We start from the raw sequence: 16,845 nt of genomic DNA on the forward strand, positions 1-16,845 counted from the left end.
GTGTAGGCAACTGAACTGTCATATAATTCATTGACCACCGATTGCATGGGGACTGTGCTCATTCAGTTTCTTCGGTTAGACCCAACTCTGATTATACAACCATTTATGTAGTTATATAAGGTAGATGTTTAATTCACCAATGGCGTTATTCACTGCACGTCACGTGGCGCCTGCGTTATCGGGACGGTGATGACGGTGCGAGCAGATTTCGTTAGCCAGCTATGTGTTGTTATGTGTGGTACTAGTGCCTTGCTAACAGATTCATTCGACTTTGAAATCAGGGACACAATATATACGAACAAAAATGAATCCGGGATCGTGACATGATGTAGACGAGCTACAGAACACGCCTCGGGACTGCAATGAGTGACTGAAATCAAGAGAAAGGCAACAAGAGTTTTCTTCTTGGGTTAGATAACCGTTAGCTGGCTGGCGCTAAGTTAGGGTTTACGTAAACACCGGCCATTTAGTCGGTAATGTTAATGGTATCGGGTCTTATATAAACCGACACATTGAGCGAAGTGGACGTCGAGTGGCCGTTTTTTCGAAAACGAAGGACATTCTTTCTGGAGGAAATGGGGAAGACAGATAGTGACTGTATTTGAAACGATCGGGCTCACCGGGTGAAGTAGAGCAACGTTACATAGCTACGCGAATGTGTTGCGAAACAACACTCTAACGTTAGACCTTCAAGAATACCAGTTTGAAGCTAGGGTGCACCAGGATAGGTTAGATAAGTAAGTCAGCCGGCTCAGTAGATATATATTTTCATGATATTACATCTTGAAAGGAAATGTTGGGACTGGTAAAGGATAACGTTTCACAACTACAGAAATTAGGCTATCGTTACCTGAGGACTTCTTGGCGGAGCATCATAGTTACCGAAGCGATTGCAGTCTATATTGGTTATGAAACATGTCTAGGGTATTAATCAGCAGACAACAGTCACTTTAAGTGGGGCTTCTGTAGCCTTTGTCTGCTCCACTTAATTTTGGCAGTTCGGACAATCTGACTTTTGTAATGTTTAAGGGCAGGGCCTACTTTTGCGGTGGGTTCGTTTTATAATTTTACTTGGACATGGGAGGCGCTCTTCGTGTTAGCAAGAAGCTTGTGTAACACTGCTAGATAGCTAGCTGTGTAATTTAACCCACATTTTGCTGCCAATTACACAACGATGGACGCGGGAATACAAAACCACACGGAACATTTCGTTCATGACATATCGAACCCTAACGCACAGGGTTTATGTCCTGAAATGCTTGAGGTTGCAGAGGAAGCTTGTCGGGCTGGAGATTTCGACCTTGCTGTGGAGATCTACAGCTCTCAGCTGGCAGATCTACACCAGCCTGACCGGGGACTGTGTTTACGCAAAGCGGACGCGTTAGCTCGAGCTGGTCGGATAGGGGACGCTTTGGACTCCTATCGTGTAGCAGCAAACATTCAGAGGCTTTTGCCTGATGAACTCGGACTTTTGGTTGAAAGTATTGCGCGGACTATTCGCGGAAAGGAGTTGAGCGACCCCAAAACTGAGACCATTGTCAACGGAAGACAAACGTCTCACGACTCAAAAACAAGTGGCAGGTCGAACAAGGGGTGCACGGGCGCTGACAGAGATGGCTCGGAGGAAGATGAATGTTTGGACTTATTTACTTGTAAACTTTGCAAGTGTCTGTTATCCGAACCAACTACATTAGAATGTGGCCATACATTTTGCAAGCGGTGCCTGGAAGACAATGAAGCAAAGGAGTGCAGCAGTTGTCATTCCCAAATAAACAAAACACACGGCGAGAATCGTATTCATGGATTTAATGGAGTCAATGTTGTACTCAGCAGTCTTTTGGATAAATGGTTTGAATCGGAAAGCAAATCCAGACGACTTTGGTTGGAAGCAGACGGAATGTGGAAGAAACATGACCTGGCCAACGCATTGGAAAAGTTCAATAAAGCTGTGGAAATAGGTAAGAAACTGGCAAGTAATTTGCATCTCATCCGAGTAACTGGTTTTGCAACGAGACTGATTGACCTACATTTGGCTGTAGTGGTCATATAACGACTACAGGGGTCGCCACTTCAAGTAGGCTGAGCTAGTTAACAACAAGCTATGTAACATCATTTAATGCAGAGGCCCACACTTCCCCTCTTAACCTGAAGACTTTTGCAGTTGCATAACCTTTATGGACTGCACAATTGTAAACGAAATGCAATGACCAACTTTACATAGGGAAAGCAATGACAGTTTCATGGAGCAATACGGTTTTATAATACTTATATCAGAGTGAAGGGGGTGTTATGAAAGTTAGATTGTTGTGTTTGCGCATGCGTGTACTCCCAAGCAATTTGCCGGTGTGCTCTTGTTCTGATAGTAGCATTTAGGCTTGTAAAACATGAAATGTGTCATCTCTACAATACAGCAAAATATTGAGAGCTAAAACAGACGTGTGTGTTGGTACAGAGCTTTCACACTCTCGAATGTTACCAAACAAACACTCGCGGCCTGCTGGCGTCCGCCACACGTCACCCCAGAGAGACCATCTGCTCCTTGAACGTCATCATAGCTGTATGGGATTGGGGTGAAATGCGTGGGCGCCCTGGCCTCCAGTATCATAGTCAAAGTGGGTTCATGTTGGGGTACTCTAACTTCATAAGAGGGCATGTGCCTCACCCTATTACGCTCCTGCAGAACTAGGCCAGGTCGCAGACACTCCTCTGAGCTCTTCAGTGCCCTGTTGGAATGCTGTTATGAGCGCAGTAACCTCAATAGAGACATGGTTATGTCAGACGGAAATGCTCATACTGCGGGTGACCTGACAGTAGAAATCAGTCTTAAAGGGATTTATTCAAACTTTTTTACCCGCATAGCACACAGAACACATCAGTGTTAAAACATTGCCGTTGTAGTATTGTCTGAAACATTTGGGTGCTTTGTCTAAGCCATTCTTCTGTAAGTAAGTTAGCAGGGAAGTCACATTTGCTGACAGATTGATTAATCTAGCCTGGGATCCGGCATGCCTGTGCATCTGCTCTGGCCTGACCTGGTTTTGCAGACGGGGTCGCTGGATGCTGACCCGTTTATGTAAGGTAGGGCACTCAGTAGTGCGGGGCGGGGGACAGCAGATCTCTATACTGGGTCGTTACATGACGAGAGAGAACAATAGACACGAGTTGTAGTGGTGAGAGACCAGCGGGCCTGCTGCTGCTGCTGCTGCTGCTGCTGCTGCTGCTGTTGCTGTTGCTGTGTCATGGTCAGACTCTGGGGTCTGAGCACAGTATCAGCGTCCAATGGCAATAACTGTGTTGCTCTGTTCTCCCACTGTGTGTGATAGAGCGTGGGTGGTGCTGTGTGAATGTCCCCTGTGTGCTATAAAAATGGGCCCAGTGGAAATGGTGTGGTTTGTGTGTGTGTGTGTGTGTGTGTGTGTGTGTGTGTGTCCATCACACAGTGAACAGAGACGTGCTTCTAAACTAAGAATGTGAGCCTAGTCTAAAGCCTGCTCAACACTGGCTATCAGTAAATACAGTTTTTTTGAGAAGTAAACTTTGTACTTTGTTTTATCATCAGTTATCTTGTCTCACTAGCCACTGGAAGGGTCAGTCATTGCTCATATCCAGCTTTTTCCGTGATTCCAGTTTTGTCTCTCAACAAACCCAATGCAAACGTATTTGTATCCTCCACATTGTCATGTCAAATTGGCAATGACGTGTGTCCAGAATGAAGAGAATCTACTGTGACCGTGCTTTCCCCCGTTGGACTGATAACCCAGGTCTGTGATAAGCAGTTTTAAGGCAATTTGAGGGTTTTCGTTCAGTCCTACACAGTGGTCCGTCCTACCACTGAAGTGACGAAAAATGCTGGCTCATATTGTGTAACCTTTCAGTATGTAACAGTAGTAGGCACAGGTGTGCCAGAACGTTCCGTGAGGGATGGTCAGGCCTGTGGTGGGATGCGGAGAACGAGGAGGGGGGGGGCTGTTCCACTTCTTTGACCTGGATTTTATGCAAGCAGATTGTCTGCTTATGTGTCTGGCACCAGATATATAGGGCTGACTTTGGAGCTCTTTATGAGTTTATATTTTATACTTTGGAATAATCCAGAGTATCAGTGAGCTCTGATATTAGCAAATTCCATCACAATTAAAGTTTTTTGAGGTTCCTGAGAGAAGGTCACAGTAGTGCATTTATATAACGTGTTACATCAACACATACTTATATAAGCAACATTTTTTCTATCTGAGTAACACTGAGGGTATGCAGTCTCTCTTTTGGAATGAGTCATAATTTGGGTGTGTATGCCATGGCTGGGCTACAAGTTTAAGCTCTGCTTCATAAATTGTCCCCTCAGAAGTTTGTCCCCCCCCCCCCCATTTCTTCAGTGGTTTTCAGCACTTTTGACAGAGCCTCTCTTTGCTTCCCCACAGCGCCCTCTATCTGCAGGCTGCTGGGACGGCGCGCTGAATTGCACATGGAAATGAGGAATTTCAGCCAAGCCATCCAGGACGCAGACAGCGTGTGCCGACTGAAACCTCAGTGCCCCAAAGTGAGTATGACCGCCACACACCCTGGAGTGACATATCTGTCTGACTAGCACAAATCTCTGGTCCAGCACCAGACATTCTGGCCCCCTGACCCCCTAACCTACATGCCATGGCCCACTCTGACCTCATTACAGGATACTATAGACCCTATCCATTATCCATTATCAGCATCATAGTTGGCCCCACAAGACTTCCGTTTTAACATTCCATATGTTATCTTAATGCAGAGGAAGTAGATTGGTAACCAAATAGAATGTTCCAGCATTGTTTTTGTTTTTATTGTTGAAAGGGTCTATTCTTATTACATGCTCTCTCTCCATAAATCCCCAGGCCCACTATACGAAGGCGAAGGCTCTGAGTGCAGCTGGAAGGGCAGAGGAGGCACTGCAACAGTATTTCTACTGCGTGGCCCTTAAGCCAGGCTGGAGCGTGGTCAAGCTCGAAGCACAGAAGGTACTGTACATACACACACACACTCACAGTGTGACTTACCAGCACTTCCCCCCAGAGTTCTGTCCAATGTAGTAATAAGCATCCAGGTCATTCCTAATGATTGCCCTGAATGGGACTGGAATAAGTTCCTGGGAGACACTGGAAGGTTGTGACTCTTGGTCAGTGCATTTGAAAGACAGGATTCCAATTACCAAGTTAATAGATTGAGTCTTGAGACAGGATTCCTATTACCAAGTTAATGATTGAGTCTTGAGACAGGGTCTGTCAGATAGAAATACTGATAGAAAACGTGATGCCTATGATGTCTGTCTGATGTCTATGCCACATTTCTAACGTGTGTGTGTCTGTTTGTGTTTTAACACAGGTCCTGGGTGAGCTCTTCTCGTCAGTGTTTGAGGAGGATGGTCTCTCTGCCCCGTTGCCCTCAAGGCAGAGTGGACCGTCGTCTCGTCTGAAGCCCTCTTCCCTGGTCAACTCGCTGCCCCCCTCCTTCAGCGCACCGGGAGGCTCCAAGGTGAGACCTCCCCCACACACTGTCAGTCACTCACACTTACACACACTCACACACCTAGGGATGGGCATCGTTAAGAAATTATCGTTATCGATGCAATTGTCGAGTCGGCTTATCGATGCGATTCCTTATCGATTCCTGTACCATTTGCTGAACACTTATAGGATGGCTTTGAGAGTTGTTGGCTTTGAATTTAGACACACCCACCCAAATTTCCACCCACTTCTTTCCTCTCACTCTGTCCTCATGCACCTCCCTTCTGTGACCTCATGCACCTCCCTTCTCTGACATCATGCACCTCCCTTCTGTGACATCATGCACCTCCCTTCTGTGACATCATGCACCTCCAGATGTTCTCTGACATCATGCACCTCCAGATGTTCTCTCGCATCTACCCGCTCTTCTAAATCGGCAGCCGTCACTGCCCAGTGGACCACATTAGCATATGGACGCATATGCGACGTATTTTCTTAATCAGTAAACTATCTGTAGCCAAGTCTCACACCACCCCTCTCCCCCTCCTCTGTTGCCGTGCCTACAGGACGGCAGTGCCAGCATGTCCAAGAGCAGCGGGGGCAGTGAGAGCACCAGTTCCGGCAGCTCTTCTCTGGCCGGCCCCAAACCCGATGGCCTGTTTGAGAACCCTAAGAGCCTGCCGGCGGTGCTGTCCGCCCTGCCTGTGCCCTCCACGCTCAAGAGGAAGGGCTCCGGGGAGCTCAGCCCAGCGCCCCCTTGCAAACTCCATCGGCCCACAGGTACCTTTACACTCTCACCCCTCTCTCTCTTTTTTTTTTAAACATTTTGCTTGTTTTCTTTCCCGAGAAGGAGAAGAAGAAGAGGTCACATTTCATCACAGACACAAGTCCTAACTTCACTGGACATCCGCAGGTAAACGGCTCATCCGTTTACCTGCGGACGTCCAGTGAAGTTAGGACTTGAGCCGTTTACCTGCGGACGTCCAGTGAAGTTAGGACTTGTGTCTGTGATGAAATGTGACCTCTTCTTCTTCTCCTTCTTTGCTTTATTGGCGGATTACAACTCTTTGGTGCATACCGCCACCTACTGTACAGGAGTGTGCAAAGGCACTTAACAGACTATCATGGCTAAAGTTTAAAATAAATGTGACCTCTGTTTTACTTAAGCAAGTCATTCCACCATTAATCTCTGTTCCTTTCATCTATGCATTTTACATCATCTGTTCTGCTGGTCTCAATTGTAAAGCACTTTGGGTCGTCTCCTGTGAGTGCCTGTGTTTGTTGCGAATGGTTGGGTTGTTTTTGGGGTGGCCTAACTGATGGCTCGTGTGTCTGTTTCCAGATGGTCCCAGTTCATCAGCAGGCCTGCGCGTGTTTCCAGGTGTGAGGCAGGTGCCCATGGACCTCCTAGACAGTGGAGATTTGGAGTGCTCTCTGTGTATGAGGTAAACTAACACCCCTCCTGTTCTCACACCAGAGCAGAGCTGCTGAAACAGGCTTTCCAGGTGTCTCTGACCTAACTCCTCCTCCTCTCCATCTCTCTCTCTCCATCTCTCTCTCTCCATTCCTTCTCTCCAGGCTGTTCTATGAACCGGTCACCACCCCCTGTGGACACACCTTCTGCCTCAAGTGTCTGGAGCGCTGCATGGATCACAATCCCAACTGCCCGCTCTGCAAAGAGAATCTGTCTGAGGTGAGAATGCACATAATACACATACACACACACACACACACACACACACACACACACACACACACACACACACACACACTCTCTTACTCATTCACACTCCCTGAAAGAGACAGAGACACACACGCACACCCTCACACACAGTCTGATTCAGTTATTGAACTCTCTCATACGTACTCACACTTACCCACTGCAGTTGACATATGCCAGCCGTACCATAGCTGTATTGTTAACAGTGGTGTATGTCCTGTGTGCACTTGCAGTACCTGGCCAGTAGGGGGTACAGTAAGACCTTCCTAATGGAGGAGGTGCTGCAGCGCTACCTGGCAGAGGAGCTGGCCGAGAGGAAAAAAGTCCATGAAGAGGAGATGAAGGAGCTCTCCAAGTGAGTCTCACATGGATGTCTACATACACACACACACACACACACACACACATTTTTAAAATCTTGAATATAGTGTGTGTTTATTGTGCATAATTAATTGTTGTTCTGATTGTTATTCTGCTTCAATCCTTTCAGCTTGAACCAGGAAGTGCCGATCTTCATCTGCACCATGGCATTTCCCACAATCCCCTGCCCCCTGCACGTCTTCGAGCCGCGCTACCGCCTCATGATCCGACGCTCCATGGAGACCGGCACCAAGCAGTTCGGCATGTGCATTGCAGATGATGTGAAAGGGTGAGGAAACACACACACACACACACACACACACACACACACACACACCCATACACTCCTATAGAGAAGGTAATATGACACACCTGCACAGAAGGCTGACCGTGGTTTGATGCTTCGGCTGCAGGTTTGCAGACTACGGCTGCATGCTGGAGGTGAAAGACGTGAAGTTCTTCCCCGACGGGCGCTCTGTGGTGGACACTGTGGGCGCGGCCCGCTTCAAAGTGCTCAGCCACGGACAGAGGGATGGCTACCACACCGCCAAGATCGACTACCTGGAGGACAAGAAGGTACCTACGCCTACAGCTCTGGGGTTGCATAGTGGGGAGTTTGAGAGATGAAGACGTGTGTGTGAGTGTGCGTGTGTGCGTGCGTGCGTGCGTGCGTGTGCGTGTGCGTGTGCGTGTGTGTGTGTGAGCGTGTGCGTGTGTGTGTGTGAGCGAGCCCAATCTCAGTCTTCCCTCTGATGGGTATGTTTGTGTGTCTCAGGTGGAGGGTGAGGAGCTGGCGGAGCTGGTGAAGCTGCACGACTCCGTGTACGATCAGGCCACGGCCTGGTTCACCTCCCTCAGGGACAACATGAAGAGTCAGATCCTCAGCCACTTCGGACACCTGCCCGTCAAAGACCCCGATCCACAGGTACACTTTTATTAAACATTTATAACCATTGAAACAATTAGCTCATTTATTCTTGTAGTCAGTAATGTGATGGTTTGATGAGGGTTAAAATAAAGAAATGAAAAGCAACATATAGATCTGCACAAATCCATCTGTACAAGTTCATATTGTTGCAACATAGCAATAGAGTATTTAATCAGGCATCTTAAGGTTTGTAGTGAGTACCAGAGCATGTTAACTCTCATTTCCCAGGGCTGGAGACTGACCTGCATTCACCGTTCTCTCTCCTCTGTCTCCAGGGCAACCCCAATGGGCCGGCATGGTGCTGGTGGCTGCTGGCCGTGCTTCCGCTGGAGAACCGGGCCCAGCTCACCATCCTGGCCATGACCTCGCTCAAGGACCGCCTCATCGCTATCCGCAGGGTCCTCATCTTTGTCACACGCAAACGCCCGCGGTAACCTCTGCCCCTCACCCCACTCCACCAACCCCCCCCCTTCCCCCCTCTCCTCTCTCGGGCCCTGTCCAGGAGGAGCAGAGAGGATGACCCACACACTGGCAGGTCTTGAGACTGGAACACTCCGGAACACTCTGACCTCTTCCGCAGGTCTGCCACTCCACTTGCTGCTTGACCAAATGAGGGCTCCACCGAACGGATCAGATCAGCCCTGCTCCACGCTCAGAGCAGAGCTTCACAAATGACCCCTGTCAAACTAGCGCTGATTGTCTGAAGTGTCTCCTTAGGATTCCTGAACTTTGGCATCATCACATCCAGCATGTGGGCAAGTTAGGTTCTCGCAGCGCCTGCTTTCCCTGTAGGAGAATGAAGTTATGGCACCGTAGCAGCTGAAGTGAGCGGAAAAGCCGCACGATATAAACGCTTTCCTGAGTGCGGTTCCGTCAGTCTAACCTTAGTAATCTGGCAGTACGCTCATCTTCCTCTCTTCCTCTTCCTGTCATACGCACACACACTGGTTCGCCCTGTACTGAAGCTCCTGTACCTCACAAAGGGGCGGCTTTTTCACTCTGATGGAACAGTTGACCTCTGTGGACGGCTGGTCACCGTGTTCAACGGCAAAGTGGGAGCTCTCAACCTCAAAAGCTCCTGCTCTGCTGTAGTAGTAAACCAGAAGGATCTGTAGCCCGTCCCAGATATGTTCCCCTGTAACTTAACTTGTACCCGAGCCTGATCATGTGGACACACAAGACCTCCATTTTAGAGTAGCCATTGTTGGATTTGATGAAGCTTCTCCCACGTCATGGCAGCAGCTATACAAGTGCACAACGCCCTGGTAGTTCATAGCCAATCGAAACGCTTCCTTTTTCTCCTGAATGACTTCATTCCGTTTCTCTGCAGCTTTAATTGACAGTCTTAAAACATGAAGTGAACTTGTGTTGAAACCACTCATCGCACAACCAACTGGTTCTCGTTTTTGGATGAGAGGAGCCGTTATTTTTACCTGGTTGGATGGAGACCGCTCCTCTGCACAGTGTACATACCAGAGGAACACTCTGAATGTAATTGGACTTAGTTCTCTGTGGCTCATTGCTTCACACGCATATCTATGCTCTCTGCTAAATGCACATGAGATAGATAAGCTAGAGGGGGCCACCCAACACCCCTGAACACTCCTGTTCTTTACACCTCATTTGGAAAACCAACACTTGTCCTTCACACTACAGTAGTCCCTAGAAACTGAGTGGGTTTATACTCGACGCCACTGAGAGAGAAAAAAAAATCAGAGGCCTTAAAGTTATCATGACCTACCTTTTTAACTCGAATAAGTAGCAAACATTCAATTATGGGGTGACCTAATGCACCTATGTTGTCTCCACCCTTAAGTAAGATTAGTGTAAGTTGAGTGGTTTTTGTTAGTGCAGTCTCTCGGTGTATGGACCCTGCGTGCGTCAGAGCTTTGTCAATGCGTGGAAGTCACTTTCTTTTGTGTGTGTGTGTGATTGATATAAATCCATGTGTGCTGTAGTTTACGTATATGTCTGTTTTGGTTTGCCAGTTGTTTGTGATTGGATTGATGTACAATTGGAGGCCTTTGCTCTTTTGTTCGTTAAATATTTTTCTACAGTGTACTTATTCTGTTTGTGATTGTGCATGATTTAATCTTCGTGTTCCATCAACCCTCGTGTGTTTAGGGATGGTACACAAGTGTTCATCAACCCTCGTGTGTTTAGGGATGGTACACAAATGCTGCATTTTTTCATCCAAGTTTGTACATTTAAGATATGATGAAAATAAAGTTATTTTGTATTTGAGATGAAAGCGTTTCACTGGTATGTTTTCTTTGTGGCGTTCTTTTTTAATTGCTGTGGATGGATATTTGCTTCTTTCTTATTTTGGGTATACAAATGAGTATTTTCTAGTATAACCTGTCCAGGGTCTCTTTTTTTATAGGATGTGGTTAGCTCAGCAGTTGATCATTATTAAAGTCATCACTATTAGTATATTTCAACTGTCTGGGGATGTTGTACTTTTAAAATGGAACATCTGCGCACCAGCCCCAGAGAAAGACCGTTTAGGGCCTACATTTTAGGCCATCGCTCAGCCCTGCCAACCCTGCAGTACCATCTTGTCTCCACTTGGAAGCAGTAATGAGTTGATTCATCACAGATCTGCATTCTCAACAGCCTCAGCAGTATGCATTAAACAGGTATGTTTTGGAATACAATATTTAATTTTTCAGGTTTCAGGATTAAATTCTCATATCCCAACAACACTCAAACACAGTCAAAATCTCTGGTACATTAGCCTTGATATTGTTTCAACGTGTGAAAAAGTCTTTCGAAGTTATGTTTAGATAAATGTGATGAATAGTTTGAAGCCTTGGTATCCCCCCGCCGACCTGGTGAGTCCGCGTCTGGACTGGGAGACTTCAAGCTGACAGACGGTCTGCCGTGATGCTTTAAATGAGTGCAATGCTTTACTGTATGTAATTGAGATCTCTAATCTTCTCTCCAGTGTAAAGTAATGTGCTGTCAGTCCTTGACATTGACGTTGAGTTGGGACCTTTACGTGTATGTTTCCAGTGCAAACACCTGAACAGATGGTAAATACTGAGGCGTTTCAGTGGTTGACGCTAACATGCAGGCAGGGAAGCTGGTGTGAAGACCATGGAGGTGATGAACTTGCCATGAGGCTGTCTCATAACCCTTAAAGGTGTCACACCGGTGTGAAGGGAATGTTGGATAATGAACGTTTTAAAGAATATCTGGAATTCAACATAGAATTTTAGAACCTTGAACACCACACCTTTAAGGGTTAATAATCTACATGTGCCTCAGCATTACAACACATAATTCATCGCAGTTCGTATCCTTGAGTGGTTAAGGTTTTAAAAAAAAAAAAAAGAACCCTCATCCTTCTGTGCAGTTACGTGTACACGGCTGGTGTGAACTGCCTGGTTCCGGATAACCTTGTTACAGTGTTTCCACAACATTTTAGGTCTGTGTGTGTGTGTGTGTGTGTGTGTGTGTTTCATTTCAGGAGGCCAGTGGCCCATAATCAAAACATGAACAGCAAATGTTTGCTGTTAAATCCCTCCTCTACTGGTATTTGCCACTGAAGAGTGCAGCATTCCAAAATTTCAATTACACAATTAGAGTACTGCTTAACAACACACACCATAGCATCAAATGTTATGCAGTGTGTATGACATGTGAGATAGTTCACAGTACAGTGAACATCACCTTCAGAAGACACATGGGAATCTCCCTTTAGTCATCAGGAATGACAAAATGATGATTATGATGATGCCATAAAACATGATGCATTGGCCAATGTCTGAGGTGAGTCTGCTTCAGTTACCAGCTACAAACACAGTTGTGGCCATGATGACATCATCAGGCTGAGACAGTGGCTGTGTACAGTTCCTGGCAATGTTATTTTTGTGAGAATCTGTGTAGGCTACGGTTCCTGTCTATGTTAATGGCCTTTTTGTAGTGTCTGTGAGAATCTGTGTACGGTTCCTGCCAATGTTAATGGCCTTTTTGTAGTGTCTGTTCAGGTATGCAATAAAGAATTCTGCAGAAGTAATTTGCAGACATGGTAAAACACATACAATTTAAGAATATCCAAACAAAGTATTCATAATACAAAATTTCCATAACACACTGATGCATTTTTGCAGTGTTTGTCACTAGTTTCACAGTTTGTGTTATAGTCTCGTTCTCCAGTGACAGTGGTGTATGAGACAAGACCGAACCCCGGGCCTCATGAATACATCTGATGGATGAAGTGATTGCAGTACTGCGGCAGACACGCCCTGCATGATAAGCCAGCCAACTTGTCCATTATTTTAAGGACAGATTCAGTGTCCTGGCCACTTCTGAGGAGACTGATATCTTACAAAGAGCAGGCTGGAAATGTTTCAGGTGATCAGCCAGTTCTGCCGTGTGTTTCCAAGGCCCAGTTTCAGAGAGAGAATCTGGTCAGTTACAACATGTGTGACTACTTGCTCAGTAAGATTAGATTTGTTTTAATGGAACCATAGGGCTACATTTGAGGCAACCTGTGTCTTTTATGGAAATGATAAGAGTCAGCACATGTATGATTGTAATAAATACCAGATAATATCATTACGAACATTGTCATGTAGACCAAATCTCCACAGACCTGTACAGAATATTGGAAGCTGTTCATTGTTTCCAATACTTTTTCCTGTCTATGCCATTGTGGAGAGATGTACAGAGAGAAACAGAGAACCGTATCAGTGAAACTCAAACATGAGCTCATCTGTGGACTTGGCCCTGTCACTGACCCTTTCCCCTGTCCTAACTCTGGCCCTCACCTCATGCTGTCACTGGCCCCTTTCCCCTGTCCTAACTCTGGCCCTCACCTCATGCTGTCACTGGCCCCTTTCCCCTGTCCTAACTCTGGCCCTCACCTCATGCTGTCACTGGCCCCTTTCCCCTGTCCTGACTCTGGCCCTCACCTCATGCTGTCACTGGCCCCTTTCCCCTGTCCTGACTCTGGCCCTCACCTCATGCTGTCACTGGCCCCTTTCCCCTGTCCTGACTCTGGCCCTCACCTCATGCTGTCACTGGCCCCTTTCCCCTGTCCTGACTGGCCCCGCTGGTTGGGAGCAGGACGGCTGAGATGACGGTATGTGAGTTGATTCCTCTAGTCCTGCGGTACATCTCCATGCTGGAGTCACAGAGGGGGTTGTGAAACCGCTGTATTTCAGCAAACCCACACATGCAACTCTCCCCACGGTAGGTCAGCTGCACTCAATAACATTTGGCAACATGTTGTGCAATGCAATACGCACGGACACATTAGCCAGAGTTTCCTTGTCCCAGACCCAGTTACCGCTTGATGGTTAATGGATTTCATAAGATGACACATTTCTTTGCAAGGTGTGTTTAAGGTGACTCACTTGATGAGAATCAGCACCTCTGTCTAATCTCAATATCCTCTTACGTCATATCCTCTTATTGACTCATTTTGTTAACATGACCTAGTGCTCCAAACAAGCCTATGTTCTAATCTAGGCTGTACTGTTGCCTTCTTGCCAAAGTGTCTTCTATGGTACAGAGATCAAGTGAAGACGACAATAGAAGACAGTGCAATGTATACAAAATTACAGGCCAAGGAGAGAGATTCTGTTTTTTTTTCCTCAAATAAAAGATGGTGCTTTGGTTTATTTGTGCTAGTGCAAACTTGACAGTATGGTTCTGACACTAGGCTTATAGGCTGTGTCTGCTCTTCTGAGACGGCCAAACCGGTCTATCCTGACAGGCGGCCAGAGAGTCAGGGACCCACCTTTAACGGTGAAGAGTCAGTTAGTTTTGTAACTGCTATGCCTTGGCTACACACCCCCTGAAGCAGGACTCAACGGATTGCTCACAATCACTGTGTGTGTATAAACAAATAGGCTGTCTTATTTTGGTTTTAACCACAACATGCATATTTGGTAGTATCTATAGACCCTTTCATGGAATTTTCATTATCAGCATCATAGTTGGCCCCACAAGACTTCCTTTTTAACATTCCATATGTTATCTTAATGCAGAGGAAGTAGATTGGGGCCCAAATAGAATGTTCAAGCATTGTTTTTGTTTACCTTGTTGAAAGGGTCCATAAAAAAGTGAGAAACTGTTAACTGGACTGGATCGCCTTACAATATAGGCCTAACCACATTCGTCCAGACTCATACAAGATGCAGTCTGCTATATCTATGATCAAAACAGCAGCGACAACAGACTGCCCAGGGAAGCACTGACCACAGACTATAGGCTGGAACGTCAGACACAGTGTAAACTGTCTGTTTTAGACTGTTTGCAGTGTATGTCTAGGTAACAATTATCACCATACACCTGATAGTAGGCTTATACTCTGCTTTTCAGTTTTTCTCCTGTAGGCTATTTGGTGAGTATCCGGTCCGCCTGAGACCATTTGTTCCCCTGCCACACCCAATCATTAGAGCGTCTGATAGAGATAGCCTCACGTGCGCATGTCCGAGAACCTAGCGGCAGCTCGGCTTAACACAACGCTGCGTGGATCTAACTGTTATTTGAGGCCAATTGCTTTGTAGTCTTTTGTGAAGTATGAGTCAAACTAATTCCTAAACTCGTGTCTCCTCTCCACTCTTTGCGTGCTCATGTCTACCCCCCTTCGCTCTGTTGCTACGTTGAGGCCCTGCCCTTTCTGTGTGATTCCGCCGACCGGCTTCCTGTGTTTGCGCGACTCCAAGCTCGATCTGGCGGAGAGAGAATCGGGACCCAAGGCTAGGCTAGCCTGCCACCTCAACATGGAGTAGTTTTGTCTCCTCGACAACAAAAGTAGAGCATTGCCGTGAATTATCATCGGCACTTTTTACACTGCTAAGGGAGCGGCCGCAAATGTGGAGATACGGCTTCGAGGATACCCTGTCACTGTAACGGAAGGATAGACATTGCAATTTTTATTTATTATTAAAAAGATGGCGAACGACTCCCCGGCTAAAAGTCTGGTAGACATAGATCTCTCCTCATTGCGGGTGAGTATTGGAAGAGGGGGTTACAAGGTTTAATTGATATTTATTTAAGTGTTGTCTTACGAATCGAATGTTTGTTTACTTAGTTGAAAATTCGAGTGAGTATTGTTTTTTTATGTCGCTTCAAGCAAGTGTTGGACAATGTATTTCTCACTATTTTGACGAACAGAGTGCTATCGCCGCCGAGTTGTGAGCTTTCCTTTGTTTGCAATGCATTGGCATGTGTATGCGATGAGCGCAACAGCTGCGTTTATCTTCGTCTAGCTTAAGCTCCTCTTGACTGACTAATGATTTGTATTATTCTTTATCTGATTTGAACCATTTTTGACAAATCTGAACATTTCTTTGTTTGCAGGATCCTGCCGGGATTTTTGAATTGGTGGAAGTGGTAGGAAATGGAACCTATGGACAAGTATACAAGGTTGGTTCCTCTTAACCAAGTTTCCCTAGGCTCCGTTTATAATTATTGCCCCATGAAATGTGTTGGAAACAAATAATCTCTGACTATAGTTTCACCTTTCAAATAAACATTTAACTAGTAGGCATTGGCCGTACATGCTCACTCCAAATATGGCATCGAGAGTTTGGTTATTTTTCTGTAGCTCATTTCCACCCAAAGCAGTGCTGATAATCGCACTTAGTTATTTTTCATAGAACGTGTTCGCATCATTGTCAACAGGCTGGGTATAAGGAGGAATTTAAGTCAGCTGGATTTAGCCTCCCATCTGCTGTGATTTTTTTTCTCTGTCTAGTCATATTCTGTCAGTTATTTGTTCTGGTGCTTGATTATGAATTATGTAGCCTAATTCACCAGAGATGAATAAGACACCAAGAATCTCCCGGACTGGATTCTCTGGGTAGCAACGCCTGTGGTACCCTCTCTCGTCATATCCTGTTTTTGAAGCTTGGGAAATGTGTGTTAGGACCAGGAAATATTACTAAACCAAATATGCTTGGCCATGTGCCTTCCCATGTATATAAAGGCCAAAGGAAAATGTTAAATTGTCAAGTTGTCCTTACCCAGACGTTTAACCTTACAGTTGAACGTTTGGCTCACATGTAAATGTAAACTCCTGCTCAAATGCATAATTATTGTGCAACCAAGACTAATCACTACTCAAAACATAGAAGAAGAACATGCCTTGTTCTTGAGTGCATTGTTAACAATGCAAGCCTTATTCTCTATGATCAACTGCCCCACCTCATGATCTTGCTCTGTGCAGATAAGAAAGCAGCAGCAGCAACGTCTAATTGTGACTGAAGAAGGCCTCATATTGGCAAGCCAAGCCAGTCAACCTTTTCCATGAAAAGCACTCTTGCTAACTTCAGTTGCACCTCTCCTTGAACGTCTGCCGCTCTGCAGTGCATAGCCCCCCCTCTCCGAAGTTAAGAGGTGGATGTGGA

The 16,845-nt window shown here is 46.1% G+C and overlaps 2 protein-coding genes across 8 annotated transcripts in view; both read left to right on the forward strand.

The window, feature by feature from the left end:
- The first annotated feature begins 211 nt into the window (after positions 1 to 211).
- lonrf2 (LON peptidase N-terminal domain and ring finger 2) lies at positions 212 to 10,724 on the forward strand. Its single transcript, XM_076302993.1, has 12 exons — positions 212 to 1,958; positions 4,416 to 4,534; positions 4,863 to 4,985; positions 5,350 to 5,499; positions 6,038 to 6,251; positions 6,814 to 6,916; positions 7,050 to 7,164; positions 7,425 to 7,546; positions 7,682 to 7,840; positions 7,965 to 8,127; positions 8,327 to 8,476; positions 8,755 to 10,724. Exons 1-12 carry the CDS (start codon positions 1,175 to 1,177, stop codon positions 8,911 to 8,913), a joined length of 2,361 nt encoding a protein of 786 aa, XP_076159108.1. The 5' UTR covers positions 212 to 1,174; the 3' UTR covers positions 8,914 to 10,724.
- Positions 10,725 to 14,927: 4,203 nt separating this feature from the next.
- The window catches only part of LOC143142222 (mitogen-activated protein kinase kinase kinase kinase 4-like), a 62,373-nt gene continuing 60,455 nt past the window's right edge, over positions 14,928 to 16,845 (forward strand). For all 7 annotated transcript variants that reach the window (XM_076302994.1, XM_076302996.1, XM_076302997.1 and 4 more), the window contains exons 1-2: positions 14,928 to 15,444; positions 15,797 to 15,862. In XM_076302994.1, coding sequence (XP_076159109.1) covers positions 15,388 to 15,444; positions 15,797 to 15,862 — 123 coding nt within the window. In that variant the 5' untranslated portion in view covers positions 14,928 to 15,387. The remainder of the gene's footprint in view (positions 15,445 to 15,796; positions 15,863 to 16,845) is intronic.

This window comes from Alosa pseudoharengus, unplaced genomic scaffold, assembly GCF_046254945.1.
Source record: "Alosa pseudoharengus isolate Yale_2024_CS ecotype anadromous, Long Island Sound unplaced genomic scaffold, YU_APseudo_1.1 YU_APseudo_1.1_scf_24, whole genome shotgun sequence".
Taxonomy (NCBI): Eukaryota; Metazoa; Chordata; class Actinopteri; order Clupeiformes; family Clupeidae; genus Alosa; species Alosa pseudoharengus.

Coding starts and splice junctions, on each gene's coding strand:
- lonrf2 (XM_076302993.1), top strand. CDS start 1,175: ATGGACGCGGGAATACAAAACCACACGGAACATTTCGTTCATGACATA. Junction 6,917..7,049: donor GAGTGCTCTCTGTGTATGAG/GTAAACTAACAC, acceptor CCTTCTCTCCAG/GCTGTTCTATGAACCGGTCA. Junction 7,547..7,681: donor GAGATGAAGGAGCTCTCCAA/GTGAGTCTCACA, acceptor CAATCCTTTCAG/CTTGAACCAGGAAGTGCCGA.